The sequence below is a fragment of the Maniola jurtina genome, chromosome 1 (assembly GCF_905333055.1).
Source record: "Maniola jurtina chromosome 1, ilManJurt1.1, whole genome shotgun sequence".
NCBI classification, from domain to species: Eukaryota; Metazoa; Arthropoda; class Insecta; order Lepidoptera; family Nymphalidae; genus Maniola; species Maniola jurtina.
The window spans coordinates 9,667,975-9,683,976 of NC_060029.1; the positions used below are offsets into that span (position 1 = coordinate 9,667,975).

At 36.8% G+C, this 16,002-nt stretch overlaps 2 protein-coding genes across 5 annotated transcripts; one reads left to right on the forward strand and one right to left on the reverse strand.

The window, feature by feature from the left end:
* Positions 1 to 11: 11 nt before the first annotated feature.
* LOC123878017 (anaphase-promoting complex subunit 5) lies at positions 12 to 8,963 on the reverse strand. Of its 3 annotated transcripts, none has more exons than XM_045926124.1 (13): positions 8,679 to 8,963; positions 8,391 to 8,467; positions 7,390 to 7,606; positions 6,512 to 6,645; positions 5,745 to 5,857; positions 5,415 to 5,571; positions 4,237 to 4,424; positions 3,304 to 3,532; positions 3,053 to 3,203; positions 2,160 to 2,366; positions 1,345 to 1,779; positions 552 to 712; positions 12 to 193 (listed from the first exon to the last, which is right to left on the reverse strand). In XM_045926124.1, the coding sequence occupies exons 1-13, from the start codon at positions 8,806 to 8,808 to the stop codon at positions 74 to 76; spliced, it is 2,319 nt and encodes a 772-aa protein (XP_045782080.1). In that variant the 5' UTR covers positions 8,809 to 8,963; the 3' UTR covers positions 12 to 73. The 3 variants fall into 3 exon arrangements, with proteins under 3 accessions (XP_045782080.1, XP_045781358.1, XP_045782865.1); XM_045925402.1 differs by having other exon boundaries at positions 5,415 to 5,574; positions 8,679 to 8,962; XM_045926909.1 differs by lacking the exons at positions 7,390 to 7,606; positions 8,391 to 8,467; positions 8,679 to 8,963 and adding an exon at positions 6,862 to 6,953 and having other exon boundaries at positions 5,415 to 5,574.
* A 2,880-nt stretch (positions 8,964 to 11,843) lies between these two features.
* Positions 11,844 to 15,647, forward strand: LOC123866400 (caspase-like). Of its 2 annotated transcripts, none has more exons than XM_045907980.1 (6): positions 11,844 to 12,128; positions 12,675 to 12,797; positions 13,327 to 13,463; positions 14,215 to 14,390; positions 14,824 to 14,938; positions 15,304 to 15,647. In XM_045907980.1, exons 1-6 carry the CDS (start codon positions 12,073 to 12,075, stop codon positions 15,525 to 15,527), a joined length of 831 nt encoding a protein of 276 aa, XP_045763936.1. In that variant the 5' UTR covers positions 11,844 to 12,072; the 3' UTR covers positions 15,528 to 15,647. The 2 variants fall into 2 exon arrangements, with proteins under 2 accessions (XP_045763936.1, XP_045764012.1); XM_045908056.1 differs by having other exon boundaries at positions 11,845 to 12,131; positions 12,673 to 12,797.
* The last annotated feature ends 355 nt before the right edge of the window (positions 15,648 to 16,002 follow it).

Sequence of the window (16,002 nt, forward strand, 5' to 3'; positions counted from 1 at the left end):
ATATGAATTTCTAGAACATGAAAAGTTGGGTTATTAAAATAAATTCTTTTACTTAAAGAAATATTTAATATTTTTAATACATAATATGCAGCATATTTAATGGTTCTACTGGTTTCTGGGTCTCTAGTTGTCGATACATCCACGCACAATGATTCCTAGCTACGGTATTGCCAATATCGTTGTAAAGTTGTGCCTGAAAAAAAAAAACGAAATTAAATTACAGGACATAACACGATTATGCAACTAAATTTAAGGTTTGTTCTATTTTTAACCTATATAATATTCGAGAAACTATATATTATACCGCGCTGGCTAAGTGCCGATTGGCAGACCTAGTGAGAACATTATGGAACATAAGGGTTTCTTCACCGTTAAGTTACTGATGTTTAATTGTTTTAAGCGCACATATTCCCTAAAAGTTAGAGAGAGGAACGTCCCCGGGTTCGAACCCCGGACCTTTCGAATGAGAGATAAGAGGTCTGATAAAAATGATTTATGACCCAGTTCGCACGTTCGTGATTGCTCAACTATAGTTACATTATTGTACTAACCTGTAGATACCATGTATGCAACAATCGCGCTTGAGCCTTTACTTTGGAAAAGTTTTCCTTCACAGTGTCGAGAGCTTCACAACACGACTGCAGCACTTGAGAGCGCGCTTCGCCGGCCGGCGGCGCGGTTGCGATCCGGCATTTTGTATACAGGAGTGTACCTTTTAAATGATTGATAGTTAATATCTGTTCTTGCAATTCACGAGCACGCGTGGACTTGTAGTTACGTCGTATACAGCACATTGCGTAGAAAAGTGTGCGTGCCTGCCAGTTTTGATTGTCAGTATAAAATTTTGGGGAAACTGTACCATTTCTGTCTTTTTGAGAATCTGTCCTTGTGCGAACAAAGGTTTATTTCTACCTATTGGGAAAAGAGTGAGGCACGTCATCGTGGATCATCTCTAGTTGGGTTTATAAATAAATGCCCGCGATTCGTCCGCGTGGATTTTGGTATTAAAAAATTCCGGGAACTCTTTGATTTTCCAGGTTAAAAAGTAGTCTGTCCTCCAGGATGCAAGGTATCTCTGTACCAAGTAGATAATGATTTAAACATTCTGTGGGAACTCTGATTTTCCGCGATCAAAAGTTGACCACAAAAATTTGTAAGTACAGAGAAAACAAAAAGCAACAAAAATATAGCCACGTACAATTTGGCGGCCTTATCGCCTATACTTAGCAATATTTTCCAGGTAACCAATGGTGCATAGGACATAACTATATATATTACAGATAGGTGGCGCATTTTTAATATAAATAAATAGAAGTAAAAACTTAAAAGGACTAAAGAAATTACCTCTTGCTAAATCGTAGGCGCTTCCGTGCTCCATAATCAAAGGCAGCACTTTCCTTACTAAGGCCAAAGCATTTTTTGTACAGCCCATATGAAGTTGCACATTTGCTATGTGCATTTCCGCCGTAGCAGCGAGGTAGTGCAGGTGATACTTTCTCGCTAAGGATAAAGCTTCATTCAACAGCATTATATTGGTAGAACGGATACTGCTGAAAGTGTGTTGTACTTCTGACATCATTATCATGGCTTTCAGTCGCAGCGGCATGTAATGCAGGCTATCGTCTTCAGTCTTGCAATAGTCCAAAATATCGTGCAGTGTTTCAAGAGCGTCTGTTGCATCGCCTTTTAGAAAGTACATCTCGGCTCGTAGAAGTTGACTTTCCCATCTATCGTATGATGACAACTGACGTATGTATTGATCCGCTTCCTCCCATTTAGCTAAGAATAATAAAAATGATTTATGTATGATTAAAGCTGAAAAAATTCATCAATCTTATTAAAAGCAAAACAAAAAATATGACTCGCAAAGCGGCAAAAATTAGAGTGGTTCCGAAGTTACACTTGGCGTATTTTTATTTTTTGTTAGTATGATAAGGAGTTAACTGAAAGTTTAGTTGGTTTTTGAGATAAATCTTCAGCTGAACGTTGTGATAATAGCCGTTTAGCCGAATCAGCTGCGGTTTTGGCCAGAAGTCGGCCCTCGGTTGGTCACTAATCGGAATATTTCTTATGCGATCCGACATGTCATTTTACCGTTATAAAGACTAATAACAGACGGACACATTCGGTAGATTTGGAAAAAAATATTGGTGCTTTACCGGCTCTAAGCGCATTGGAGGCATGATGCTTGGCGCTGGCGGCGCGTACCTGCGGCGCCACAAACAGCGCGGCTAGCGCGCCCGCTAGCGCCGCGCGCCCGCGCCACGCCGCCGCGCACAGCGCTCCCGCACCCGCCGCGCCCGCCGGCCCCGCCGCGCCTGCGCCCTCCGACCACTGCCACACGCTGCCGTTACCCACGTTGCATTCTACAACCAAACAACCGGTTAAGTGCGAGTCGGATTCGCAAACGAAACGTTCCGTACCATCGCAAAAGATACTAGCACTTTTATGTAGAAGTTAATGACGAACGCACCACAATTTTTTTTTGTGACGTAACCTCAAATTCAAGGTTTCAGATTTTTCCTTTACTTGTGCTATATGCCAAATTTCATGATTCTAGGTCAACGGGGACCCTAAAGGTTTTTTTGACAGACACGACGGACAGACTGCCGACAGATACGTACTTAGACAAGAAAGTGATCCTATATAAGGTTTCCTTTTGAGGTACGGAACCCTAAAAATACTAATGTTGCATTGTAGTTGGGATCGAGTCCATAAGACAAATATCAATTGGATATTCCTGAGATCCCTACACTTCAGCTGAAAACAGAATATAAGATAGCAGTCGACGTATTTTCTAATACGAAAACCGCTCCTGGCACATAAAACCTAAGCGAAATCTAGTGAATTCGTTGTAAGTTAGATCGTTATAAGTTACTAAGTTGCATCGTGCGCCGTGCAACTTTATATCCTTCATAAAATGTTGTGTTCGAAAAGTTATGTGGAGATAAGCTCATATACCTTAGCAGGTATAGTGTTACATCATTTGCGATCGGGTATAATTTTGTAATTATATTTGTATGGGATACGCACCAAAAAACTATGCACTTACTGGTATTTAAATTTAGCAGGAGTTGACAGTTAACAGATGCCATTTCAGTTTTTCCGTAGAGACCCCATAGCGCGGCCGTGTTCGCCAAGCCCGCCATTGTCAAATCAGTCATAGAGTGAAGGTAATTAATTGAATCTCCTTTGGTAATAATCTACAAAAATAATGTTTCAATTATATCTAAGTTCTTGTACAAAAACGCCACCATGTCAGTCGTATAGCTTACAGGACTAGACTACGCGGCTAAGCGATACCTGGAAGACTTCAGCGGGACGCGCGGCGTTGACGGCCGCGTGCTGTGCCATGAGCTGCACGGCGGAGGCGGCGGCGCGAGGCGGGCGCGGCACGCGGGCCAGCAGCGCGGCGCGGCGCGCGCGTCCTCCCGCCAGCGCGCCCCACGCCGCCGCGTGCGCCAGGCACGCGCTGTCCGCCGCTTCTTGCGCCGTGGCGAGCGCCTCCCGCACGCCCTCCATCGCCACCGATCTGCCGACATCCACTGTTCTAACTTCCAATTTTCTACCTACTAATTCCCTTACAGCCTTGATCATTCCTTGGTACCTTTATGATGTAACTTGACGCTTTATGACGTTATGACCAATCATGACGGATATGACAGAAAAAAAGGGGGATAAATAGATCCGAGTTTGGTATCCAATGAAAGGTTAGTATTAAAAATAAATCTGCTATCTATGGGGGTAAACTTTTGCGGCTCATTGCTTCCCTTAAAATTAGCAAACCACCCCTTCAATTTTGATGAATAAGAGTTAGCTTTATCTCGATAAGTTAGATGACATAATGACAAATCCAGCGGCTCGGTTGCGGTAGAATGACAGCTACAATGTCACGACTGCAATTATCTCTGATTGGTGGATGCTCGCTTACTATTGGCTACAATGTATTTGTTGCAACAAGAATACCATAAATTCAGCCAATCACAACGATTGCGATTGTAATAATGATTGATGCAGTTTTCCTGCAATCGAGCAGCTGTATGGTGGATATGACAGTCAAAAATATATATAGTATATACCTAAGAAAAAACTTGTGAAAATGGATAAGTATCATTGTGTGGATTTCAAAAATATATCGTTTATGTAAAATACATGTCCATTTTTGATAGAATTTAAAAATTAAGTGTCCCAATTGGAAACCCTTATTCAAAAAACATATTAAGATGTTATACTTACTTATGACCAAAATGAGTATGCATCGCAGCTCGATTTAGTGCAGCATAGCGAAAATTTTTATTTCTATCATTAGATGCACTTCCATTGCCACACATGTTAAAGACAGCCCGGTCGAAACAATTGTAGAGAGAATCCTGGGCGCCACTGAACTCTTTCATCCTTATGCAATTCAAAAAACTAAGGAAGTGCTGAAAGAAATTTTGTAGTGAAAAATATCAATTTTATTGAAATAACGTAGGTACTGCTCGAATCGCAAGCGCTGCTTCATCATCATCGCGTTCCTTCTTCGAAACGAAGTTTGGCGATCATCATCCGAAAAGCTTCTCTATTTCAAGCCGCCTCTTTCAACTTCAGGTAACTAAGCCCTGTCCACCCCCTTATATCATCCAACAATTTGCGAGTTTGACGACCTTGAGCTCTTTTGCCTGCAATTCTCATTTCCAACACTAATCTTAGGAATGAGAATTGTCCTCCTCTCTGTGAATATCCAAAGAATGCGAGCTTCCTTCGCATGATGGTGGGCATGCAAAGGAAGCGCTGCCTACAAAGTGAAAAGTTTAGAGCAAATAAACTCTCGCGCTTAATAATGCGGCATAAACAACTCTGCACGCCGGCGCGAAGTTATCGCGAGGTATTAGAGGTCGCTTTCGAGTTTTGTTATCTACACTCTAATAAATAAAATTGAATGACTGTCTGTTTGAACGGGCTAATCTTCGGAATGGACAAACCTATTTTGACGGGGCTTTCATAGACAAGTAGAAGATTAATCAAGGAGTACCATAGGCTACTTTTTTAACCGACTTTAAAAATGGAGGAGTTGTGTTTTTCTACCTATGTTCAGAAATCTCGGAGATATTCTGATATCTGAACCGATTTGCGTAATTTTTTTTTTAATCGATAGAGGAACTTTGCGACATTGTTCCATAAAATGTTTGGATTCTAACTCCTCAATCCTGATGCTGCAGGGGATCTGACCGATCCCCGCGGGTGAAGCTGCGGGCATCATCTAGTTCACAATAATAGTAATCTGCCATTATTGATTTTAACATTTATCTTTTCCAACACCAAGACAATTTCGTTTTGATGCGGGCCAACCATTAAAATTTCACGTTGCATATGTAAAATGAGCTATAAAAAGACGATTGCTTTGAGGTTTCAAAATCATTCTAAATACTCACAATATCTGGATATTCGGGTATATCATTTATAATTTGCATAATCGTTTTTTGCAGCTGTTTAGCTGGCATTGCCTTCTTTTCATTGATTTGCAATAAATTAGCTTGCTGAGCTGTGAACAATTCTGCTTGCTTCCTGGACCACTGACATTCTTCGAAACTGCTAAAAGGAGAATGGTAAAAATTGACCCAGTGTCTATCAAAATCCATACTAAAATTATATGCGAAAGTGTATGTGCCTGTCTGTCTGCTAGCTTTTCCTTTGCTTCTGCATTCGAGATTGTTTTTAATAATGGATAGGTTATGTTATCAACAATGCCAAGTGCTACATACTTATCTCTATCAAAGATATTAATTTTTATGAATAGCTCTTGCTGCTTAGATTCCTCAGGTAATACAGGAGATGTGGATGATCCACCTGCTTGTGCCTCTACATTGTTCAATTTCTGTAAATAAAACAGCTTGTATATAGAATTAAAGTTAATATCTTGCAACTCAATATAGTAAAGAACTAGAGTGTGCACAGTATGAATTTTGTGCTAAGTATTATTTCTAGTTAAGTTAGAGTAAGTAGTTTTTCTAGTTAGACTCCTAGTCTCATAAAGAAAAAGTTTAATAGATGGTATTATGAAATAACTTAGAAATGTTTCCGAGCCATTCACTAAATCAAAGTCAATAAGATACATAATATGCTACTTTTTTTTTTTTTTTTCTTTAAATCTGGCTTTACTCTGATTAGCCAATGTCAAGTTTGTGATATTTTCAAGTTATTGAATTTATACAAGTATGGACTCCGTCTGCGCCGGCGCCCGCCGACATACGCGCGGCGCCCCTTTAGCGCGCTTCCCAGTCAGTTCCACCACCAAATAACACTAACTAACACAAAAACCAGCCACTCTTAACAAAAAAAAAAACACTCCAAACAAGCACAGCACGCGCGCCAGCAAACGCCATCGCAGACGAAGTCCCATATGCTACTAAATAACTAGAGCTTAATTTTCTTCTTTAATGTAAATAAATTAAAAACAAGATATTTAAATAAATTATTATAAAATAGTCTAGGTCCTAGGAAGTCTACTAATAGTTAGAGCTATATTTACCTCTTTGCTTAAGGATCTCATCATCAATCCGGGTCTTCCTTTTTGGTAGTATATGCAAAAAGCTTTGTATAGTGAGGCAACTTGAACAAAAGTTAGTTTATCCAAATACAACATTATTCTTCGTAAATAAAAACCTGGAAGAATTTAAGCAAATAAATATTATTTAGAGAAAAACTATGAATGCAGGATCTTATTACACTGCATAAACTCATCTGATAAAAAAATGTGACTATTCTAATGCTCCTGATTAGCTGACACTTCTACTATAAACAGTTTGGGCAAGAGGACCAATTAAGTCAATAATATTAATTGATATAATGAAATGTAAGTATCCCAATACAACTGTATACACTTAAGATTTCATTTTATTTCAAGCCATTGGCTGATATGAACAAATAATTCATACTATCAATATTATAAAATAAACGAAATAATTAATTCACATTATAAATGTGAGTGTTTCTGCTAGCTTTACATGGCCTATCTGTTTACCAACTTTGATGAAATTTGGAACAGCGATAGCTTTCATCCTAGGGAAGGACATAGGTTACTTTTTATCCCAGAATTCAAAGAGATCTCACACTGAAGAAGTCGCGAGCATCATCTGTTTAGTTCAGAATTTAAATTGCGAAACAAATTAAGAATTTATTTTTTATCCCAGAAAATCAAAGAATTCCCTACAGGATTTCAAAAATCCGAAATTTAAACAGACAGTCACAAGCATCATCTAGGTAACTACAAAAATATTGAAAATGTAATAAAATGTAATACATGTTATTAAAAATAAAAATCTTAATGAAAACATAACATCAAAGTATACTATGGATGGAAACATCTGAAATAAAGTTTATTTATTTACTATTATTATTATGTATTACCTAAAACACTGCACCTGGTTATGACACAAGGATTTGTCTCACTTTGTTCTATCATCAACTTGTCAATGGTGGAATTAACACAATCAGTAAGAGCATTCACTCCATTGACATAAATGTTTTGCAGGCGGACACAAAAATTCTGCAGATGCACACTTAATAAATTATAACGTCCATCCGTGAGCAGTGCTTCTAATTCTTTGAATTCCATATCAGGACACTGTAAAATAATAAGTTTACTGACTAATAACAATAATTGTTGTAAAGCTTACAAAGTTGCTGAAGATAGCACCTGTCATATATATAGGAGACATCTTCCATCCTTGCATGGGTACAAATTACACACAGTAGAAGTAGATACTACAAAATATTGAATATTCAACATTGCAAATTTTTTCCAGAGTAGATATTTTCAAGAATTGATTGTAATGAAACAATATACTGGTCAATTTTCTCCAATTCATTTTATCATTTAAGGCTAGTTTGGAATACTTTAGTGTTTTAATCTAGTAGTGAGTAATTTAGTAGCTAATACTCTCTAGTACTATAATCATTCACACTTTGTTTGAGAAATTTAGTTTTTTTAAAGTGTTTTCCTCGCTGTAGCGAAACACCATTTTACGTGGAGAATTGGCTATTCAACTAAAATGAAAGGTTCAGACTTATTTAGCCAGTGAAGCAGTGAACAGCGGCGCGAGGTGGAGGCGCTAGCCACCCCAATAAATAGATTAAATAATCTACTAACTAAATTTTTGGTGTTCAGACACATTTAGTTAGGTACTAAATTACTTGCTACTCGACTAAAATACTAATGTAATCCGAACTAGGCTTTAGGTACCATACTGATTATATTGTTCCAACCAAGTTAATTAGCCCAAGTAATTTGTAAAAATTTGCAAAATACATTGTCAGTTATAGAAAATCAGTTTACCTAGATTGAAACAGGTAAATCAGTAATCCATATATTTTAAAATGTGAAAAACAATTTAAAGATTTAACTATACCTGTATTAACTTCAAAGCTAAAATACAAAAATCTTTCCTGTATTTAGGTGCCATGGTGCAATCAATCATATCTTTCGCTAAAATTATAGAAGCGCTTATTAGAAACAATTAATTAATGTGAGTAGGAACGTACCTATACTTTGCTAAGAAATGCAATATATATTTTGTTTTGAGTAGTTTACACCAATTTCAAGTTTCAACTATCTACAAAAATAATTATTTTAAAGATTATAAGCGGGTTTTTGCAAATAAGCTTTTGATTTTTTGTATAATTTTAAAGTTCCTTACCTTCTATTTTCAACAATCCATACTCTCTAATAAAAGCAACCACCGCTATTTTATGGGGCGTAATATTATCAACATTTCCCTTGATATTAATTAATTTAATGAAGTCAATATTTTCGTTACCCAAATCCATGTTTCTATGTATTTAATAAACTCAGGCAGCTGTGAAAGATTATTAATTATTCTTGAAAAGTTTTTAATCATTCAGAGTTCATCGCAGTTCGTAATATTAATGATTACAGATTAAATGATATTATTGATAAATTGATAATATTTTTGATTTTTAAGTTTTTTTTTTTTCTCTCGTCTGGCTTTACAAAGATTAGCCAATGTCAAGTTTGTAGTTATTTGACAAGTTAGCTAAACTATACAAGTATGGACCAGAGACATGCTACCTAAACAAGATTGTGCACTGAGACACCAAAAACGAGCCTATTGAGATAGCGCTAAATTGGAGTGTGTCCCTTTCTATTAGGGTGACAACACGATTTGATAATGTAAGACATTTGACGGATTATATGAGAATAGGAGAGGATGAATCATCATGATAACCCATCGCCGCTCACTACTGAAAACGGGTCTCTTCTCAGAATGATAAAGGTTTAGGCCATAGTCTGCCGCGCTGTAGTTATAAAAGTAGAGAAATTCAATTTTTTTTTGTTCTGCGAAAAAGTACCAGTCATGTTAAGTATGGGTACCTATAATATAGGTAAGTAAAATTATTTTGTATAATCTGGTGCATGTGTTTAGGTCCTAAACAGTTTTAGGAAGTTCGTAAGCAAGGCATACTTTTGGGAAAATTGATGGTACAGCGTTTCTTTTTAAAAAAAATTCAGTGCACACGAAGCCGTAGCAAAATCTTCCGCTTTAAAATTCATTCCGCAAACTGCCGAATATTTGGTGATATTTCCTGGAACGACAGCGATCCATTTTTGCCTTAAGTCTTCATTTTTGAGAAATCTATCGATAAACAGAAAAAAACACTTCCATTAAACAATCAAATTATGGTTACCTTACTACTTCTGTATAGTAGGTATAGTACAAAATGTTCGCCATATTGTTTTGCTTGACACCCAGTGTTGTCATCCTATTAATTTAAAAAAATATTTATAATACTTTTTAAACTAAATGATATTTTAATGACATTATAAAATAAAGATAACAGTATGAAAATTACTGCAAAAACAAAAGAAAGTAATCTTGTTGTTTGAAATTAAATAAACAATGAATAAGAACTTTGTGAGCTACATCATAATTCGTACCATAGAAAATATTTTTTTTATGCTTGCAATCCATTAGACAGTGACACACTCCAATTTATAGACCTCTCGCTCGGCTCGTTTTTCCGCTTAGCATAATTGTATTAGAAATTGAACTTTATGCCAATGCAACAGAATTTATTTTTGCAGGGAATTAAAGCTGAAGTGCACAATCATGTTAAGGTAGCACGTCTCTGGTATGGACCGTCACAAGCCGTCTGTGTCGGCGCTCGCCGACATACGCACGGCACCCCATTTCTTTCGAGTCAGTTTTAACAAAAAAACACTCCAAAAAGGCAGAGCACGCCCGCCAGCTAACACCAACACAGACGAAGTCCTGTAGTTATTTACAAGTTAGGAAAACTCATGGAAAACTATATAAGTATGGACTTCGTCTGTACCGGCGCTCGCTGACATACGCGTGGTGCCCCTTAATAGAGCGCTTCCCAGTCAGTTCCAGTATGGTTTACAGCATCAAAAACACCAGTGAAACACAAAAACCGGCCACTTTTAACAAAAAAAAAAAAAACACTCCAAACGCTAACACAGACGAAGTCCAATTTTGAAGTTTGGTTTCGGTGGTGGTTTACATGGCGGCAACCACAGACTAAGTAATAAATCTATGATCGAAGGCGGCAACAGACGTTTTGATTTCAGGGGATTCCAAGCAAGAGCAATGTTGCCATTACAAAATATGCTAAGGTGACTGAGATTTGTTTTACGCAGTATGTTATGAAATAATTTTTTTTAATACGGTGACGTGTGACACGGTAATGTCATATTAAAAACCATTTAGGACTTCGTCTGTGATGGCGTTTGCTGGCGCGTGTGCTGTGCTTGTTTGGAGTAGTTTGGTGGAGTGGAACTGACTGGGAAGCGCTCTGAAGGGGCGCCGCGCGTGTGTAGGTGGGCGCCGGCGCAGACGGAGTCCATACTTGTATAGATTCAATAACTTGAAAATAATTACAAACTTGACATTAGCTAATCAGAGTAAAGCCAGATTTAAAGAAAAAAAAAACCATTTATTATTAGCTCTAGTATCGACTATTCTCACAAATTAGTCGATACTAGAGCTAATATCTTAAATTAGACCTTTTCAAGTAAAGATTTTTATATAAACCTGTGAGAATGATACTCCCAGTGTCGCAATTAAAATACCATAAGCCTACGTTGTCGTATTAGTTTACAAATTGCGAAAAACCAAATTAAATTTGAATTTCGCGGGTAGGCCCGTCTCATGCCCCTCACTAGAGATAGTTGTCGGCGTTGGCTCAGAATATAATAGTCAAACAATAAATTTGTAGGTAGGTAAATAGTTGGCATTGGACCTATGGACCCATTATTTGCCTATAATAGTGCCAGATTGTTGCCAGATCAGCCGGGCGATTCAGAACACTCGATTCGGTCAGTTATCGTTCGATAAGATGTTTATTTCAATTTTCAATTTTTCTGAATCGCCCGGCTGCAAACGTGGTGAAATAAGACATAATAGACAGAGAATTAATAAGAGAAGACATATCTAAAATCATAGATACATACCAGGATAAAGCATGGAATTAGGAAGTATTTAGGTACTATTTCGAGAATTATTTTTTAGAATTTTTTTGTACCTACCTAGTTACATCCCTGCAGGGCGATTCAGAACAGATGTATTTTCAATTGAAAACACCTTTAGCTTATCGTTCGATAACTTACCGAATCGAGTGGCGATTCAGAACACTGCCTGTCCGTCTGTCAATCGTGTCTTCCAAAAAAACCAATAGGGTACATCCCGTTGAACTAGAAAAAATATTCGAGTACGGAACCCTCGGTGCGCGAGTCTGACTTGGATATAGTGGGTTTTTTCATAAGGACAAAAAAATTCGCATATATTTTTTTTAAACTACTTTTTATAGTCATCTTTGATCAAAGTAGGTTACCTTGCAGTACAGTACTATGTATCGAATTTATCTATTTGATACGGTTCTTATCAATTCACGATTCATGAGATAGCTCAAGCTCATAGTAGATAAGTATCTAACTAGGTTCACTTAGAAGTATTGTAAACAATTCACTTTAATGAAACAGTATCAATAGAACCTTTTCAGTAGGTAGTATTATTGAGGTTTTCACATTTTCTAACTGCTGAACTGTTAAGAATGAGTGAGACTTTATCTGATGCTGGTATCTACAACAGAACTCCAGCTACATCTGGGTAGGTAGAATAATTTCAACTTTTTATGCATGGAAGTGTCAGATTTTTTGTTTTCAGGTTTTTTAAACACCTGCTTACCTTTATTTTCTCTTTGCTTTTTAGGATTCCGTACCTCAAAAAAAAAACGGAATCCTTATAGGATCACTTTGTTGTCTGTCTGTCTGTCCGTCTGTCGTGTCTGTCAAGAAAATCTATGGGGTACTTCCCGTTGACCTAGAATCATGAAAAGCAGGTACCTAGGTAGTTAGGTCTAGCATAAGTAAAGGAAAAAATCCGAAAACCGCGAATTTGTGGTTTGTGGTTGGAAAAAATGAATTACAAGAAAAATTGTTAAGTTACTTTATTTTGTAGGAAAGTGTCTGGATATTTAGGTACGGAAACCCTAAAAACTAGGTACTTATCTAAGTTTTACAAATACTCGTCATCAACATGAGTATTTATGATTTAAATTGATTTATCCATCAACACATTTATTCAAATGTAATAACTAGGTACATACCTTGGATGTATAGGTACGTACCTACTTATGTTTTTTCTTTCTTATAGGAGTGCCTCAGCTGATTCATCGGTACCTAGTGTTATCAAAGAAATTTCGTACTATGATATGTCTGGTGAAAAGTATTTGACGATATTTAATCATTACTGTTATAAAAATACCAAATATTTTCAGTAAGTTTTAAAATTAAATTTGTAATAGGTAACTAGTTAGTTATTTAGTTTTTTAAGAAATTAAAAAAGCGGTGATAGCCTAGTGGTAAAGCCTGATATCCTAGTTGATGGTTAGGGAATTCGGGGTTAGATCCCGGGCATGCACCTCTAGCTTTCAGAAGTTATGAGTGTTTTAAGCAATTAAATATTACCTCTAAAGAAATATCGATAAATATCACTCATTCACACTGTGAAGGAATAACATCGTGAGGAAACCTGCATACCTAGTTACCTGAGAGTTCTCCATAATATTCTCAAAGTTGTGTGGAGTCTGCAAAATTACACTTTGCCAGCGTCGTGGACAATAGCCAAACTCTTCTCTCACGCTGAGAGGAGACCCGTGCTCAGTAGTGAGCCGGCAATGGGTAGATCATAATGATAATGATAAATCTAATATTTTAAACTAATTAATGCCTGCGATTGCATCCACATGCTCTCAACCAAGTCTTTTTTTTTTAATTGACAGATTATTAAAATTTTGTTGTTTTAGTTACAAAAAACCACCATCACGAATCGGCACAAATGAAGATGTAACAAGATTAAAAAAGACATTCAAAGATATGGATTACCAAGTTACCTGTCATGATAACATGGATTACGGCGAGATTATGGACAAAATCATAGAAAGTGAGTTGTTTTGTATTGGGTACCCACCAATCCCTACATAAGAGGAATTATTTCTGGAGAACTAATGAATAATACAAGATGGGCTTACGGACGTCGAAAAGTGTCCGTGAAAATATCCCCTCTCGTCACCTGCGACACAAACTTGCATGCTTGCAAGTTGCTCCTACCTACTTCTTTCTCAATCTTCATTCCTCAAGTTCGTTAGTAAACCGCTCGTTTTCGACATTTTTATATAACCCTTCCTTTCGGGTAGTCGGGTAAAAAAGGTCGAGAACGGGCCATATTTTATGAACCGCGGGTAATTCTGTAATTATTACCTACTTTTACTTTTTAACCCCCGACCCAAAAAGAGGGGTGTTATAAGTTTGACGTGTGTATCTGTGTATCTGTCGGTGGCATCGTAGCTCCTAAACTAATTAACCGATTTTTATTTAGTTTTTTTTTGTTTGAAAGGTGGCTTGACCGAGAGTGTTCTTAGGCCTTAGCTATAATCCAAGAAAATCGGTTCAGCCGCTTGAAAGTTATCAGCTCTTTTCTAGTTACTGTAACCTTCACTTGTCGGGGGTGTAATAAAATTCTAATTTACACTTGTCTATCAAAAGTATTTAACACTTACGCCCTAAATTCACAGATGTACAACTTTAGTACCTAAATTAAACCTAAAGTTTCTGCAGTCACTTAGATGAGCTTTGCTATTTATTTATTTTGTAGGTAAGGCGGTATTTAATGGAAATGATTTTTATGATTTTAGTTAGTAAGCAAGACCATAAAGTAACATCATGTCTATGCTTTGTATTTTTAACACATGGTCTGAAAGGCGGAGACCTCTTTGCGGCCGATCGCCCTTATCAGTTCAGAGATGTGACAACTGTGCTTGAAAATGGCCATGCAAGTCTCGTTGGAAAACCGAAAATATTTTTTGTTCAGGTTATTGTTATTACATTATTATTACGGCAAATAAATGATTTGATTTTACATTACAGTTACAACTCTTATCCGGTCAAAACTAGTATTAACTGCAAAGAACAGTCAACACTAGTTTTCAGTAAGTAAGTAAGGTCGAAAATCGGAAATAATTATGGTCAATATGGGTCAATAGAAGTTTACATATTTAAGTACTTATTTTAAAGAAAAACTAAAAGTACGCTCTGTCATAGTATTTTTTTACTAAGAAACATCTAGTTACAAACAAAGTTAGTTTTGTGGTTCATTAACAAAAGTGATTTCTTTTGTAGTAGTTTTTTTATTCGAAGGTAGTTTTGACCGGATTTTGATTGAGGTTTTTATTGATAATAATATAAAATTCTGTCAGTAAAAAAAGAACAGTAAAAAATAAAATATCTAACTATTTTTGCAACAGGCTTGTAGAGGTGATCAAATAGACAGTGGGCGAAGGATGGCAATCGATGGACATGAAGTGTCAATAAACATTCCCACTCACGCAGATTTTCTTGTTCTATACTCAAGTGTGGAGAGTAAGCATAGTTTTTCGTTTACCTATTTTTGTCTTTGTTGGAAAATTGGTCAAACTACAAGAGTCAGGACTGCTGCGCTTCTCGGAAGCATAGAAACGTATTACGCCTATTTATCTATTATTTGTTACTAGAGCATGCCCGCCTTGAAAAATCTCCATTTTTTGCGCTTATTTTAAGGGCTTTTGAGGCAGATTGTAAAAAAACTTGATAGGTAGGTAATTATTGTTGTACCTACTGTAGGTATAAAAGGTGATAAAAGCTTAAGCGTACCTATATATAATTAAGTATGTAATAGTAGTAGGTAGGTAGGTATCTTACAAATATGTATTCAGCTATTATAATTCACGTGCATTTTTCATTTACAGATTTCGTGTCCTACCGAGATAAAGAAGGTTCGTTCTTAGTTCAAGAACTCTGTGATGTTATAGAAGAGCATCATAAAGAGTGGGATATTTTACACATTATTACACTAGTGCAGAGAAGAGTTGCTTATTACAGAACAACGTTTGCGCCATCAAACCCCTCCATACACGACAAAAAGCAGATGCCTGAGACTCGTTATACTTTGACAAAATTATTTTACTTTTAGAGATTATTGTCAGTTTATTTGTAAATAGTAACTACCTAGGTATCGGTGTAAATGGGCACAGATGACAACTGTGCCCAACAAAAAAAGGTAAACTAACTATGACAAAGTTTAAAAAATGCATTTTTGTCTTTATCACTCTTTAGAGCTTTTCCATACAGCTTGCTCTTCCAAGGTATTACTATTTTGATGTCGAGTCTACTTTCTGGTCCACCTTGATTCTTTATCTGAGGAATCTGAATCAAGAATGTTTCGAGCGCAGACCAACCAATAACTTATGGGATAGGTACCTACCATTACGAGTTCGGAGTTTCCACAGACAAGCCACGAACTCTAGGGAGTTTCAGAAATAAACGTACAAATACCTAGTTACAAACCATCAAACCTTGGACGAAATCTCTTATGGTGCAAACGTACAGTTCGCCAAGATCTTTTGGCACTACCTATCAAATGACATACCTATAAGTAGCACAAAGGC

Excerpts from the sequence above, each read along its gene's own strand:
- LOC123878017 (XM_045925402.1), bottom strand. The coding sequence starts at position 8,808 with ATGGATTTGGGTAACGAAAATATTGACTTCATTAAATTAATTAATATC. Across the intron at positions 6,646-7,389 it reads AACCAGGTGCAGTGTTTTAG|GTTTTTATTTACGAAGAATA; the intron begins GTAATACATAAT and ends AAATTCTTCCAG. Across the intron at positions 3,204-3,303 it reads GTCCCGCTGAAGTCTTCCAG|ATTATTACCAAAGGAGATTC; the intron begins GTATCGCTTAGC and ends TTATTTTTGTAG.
- LOC123866400 (XM_045907980.1), top strand. The coding sequence starts at position 12,073 with ATGAGTGAGACTTTATCTGATGCTGGTATCTACAACAGAACTCCAGCT. Across the intron at positions 14,391-14,823 it reads CGAAAATATTTTTTGTTCAG|GCTTGTAGAGGTGATCAAAT; the intron begins GTTATTGTTATT and ends TTTTTGCAACAG. Across the intron at positions 14,939-15,303 it reads TCTATACTCAAGTGTGGAGA|ATTTCGTGTCCTACCGAGAT; the intron begins GTAAGCATAGTT and ends TTTCATTTACAG.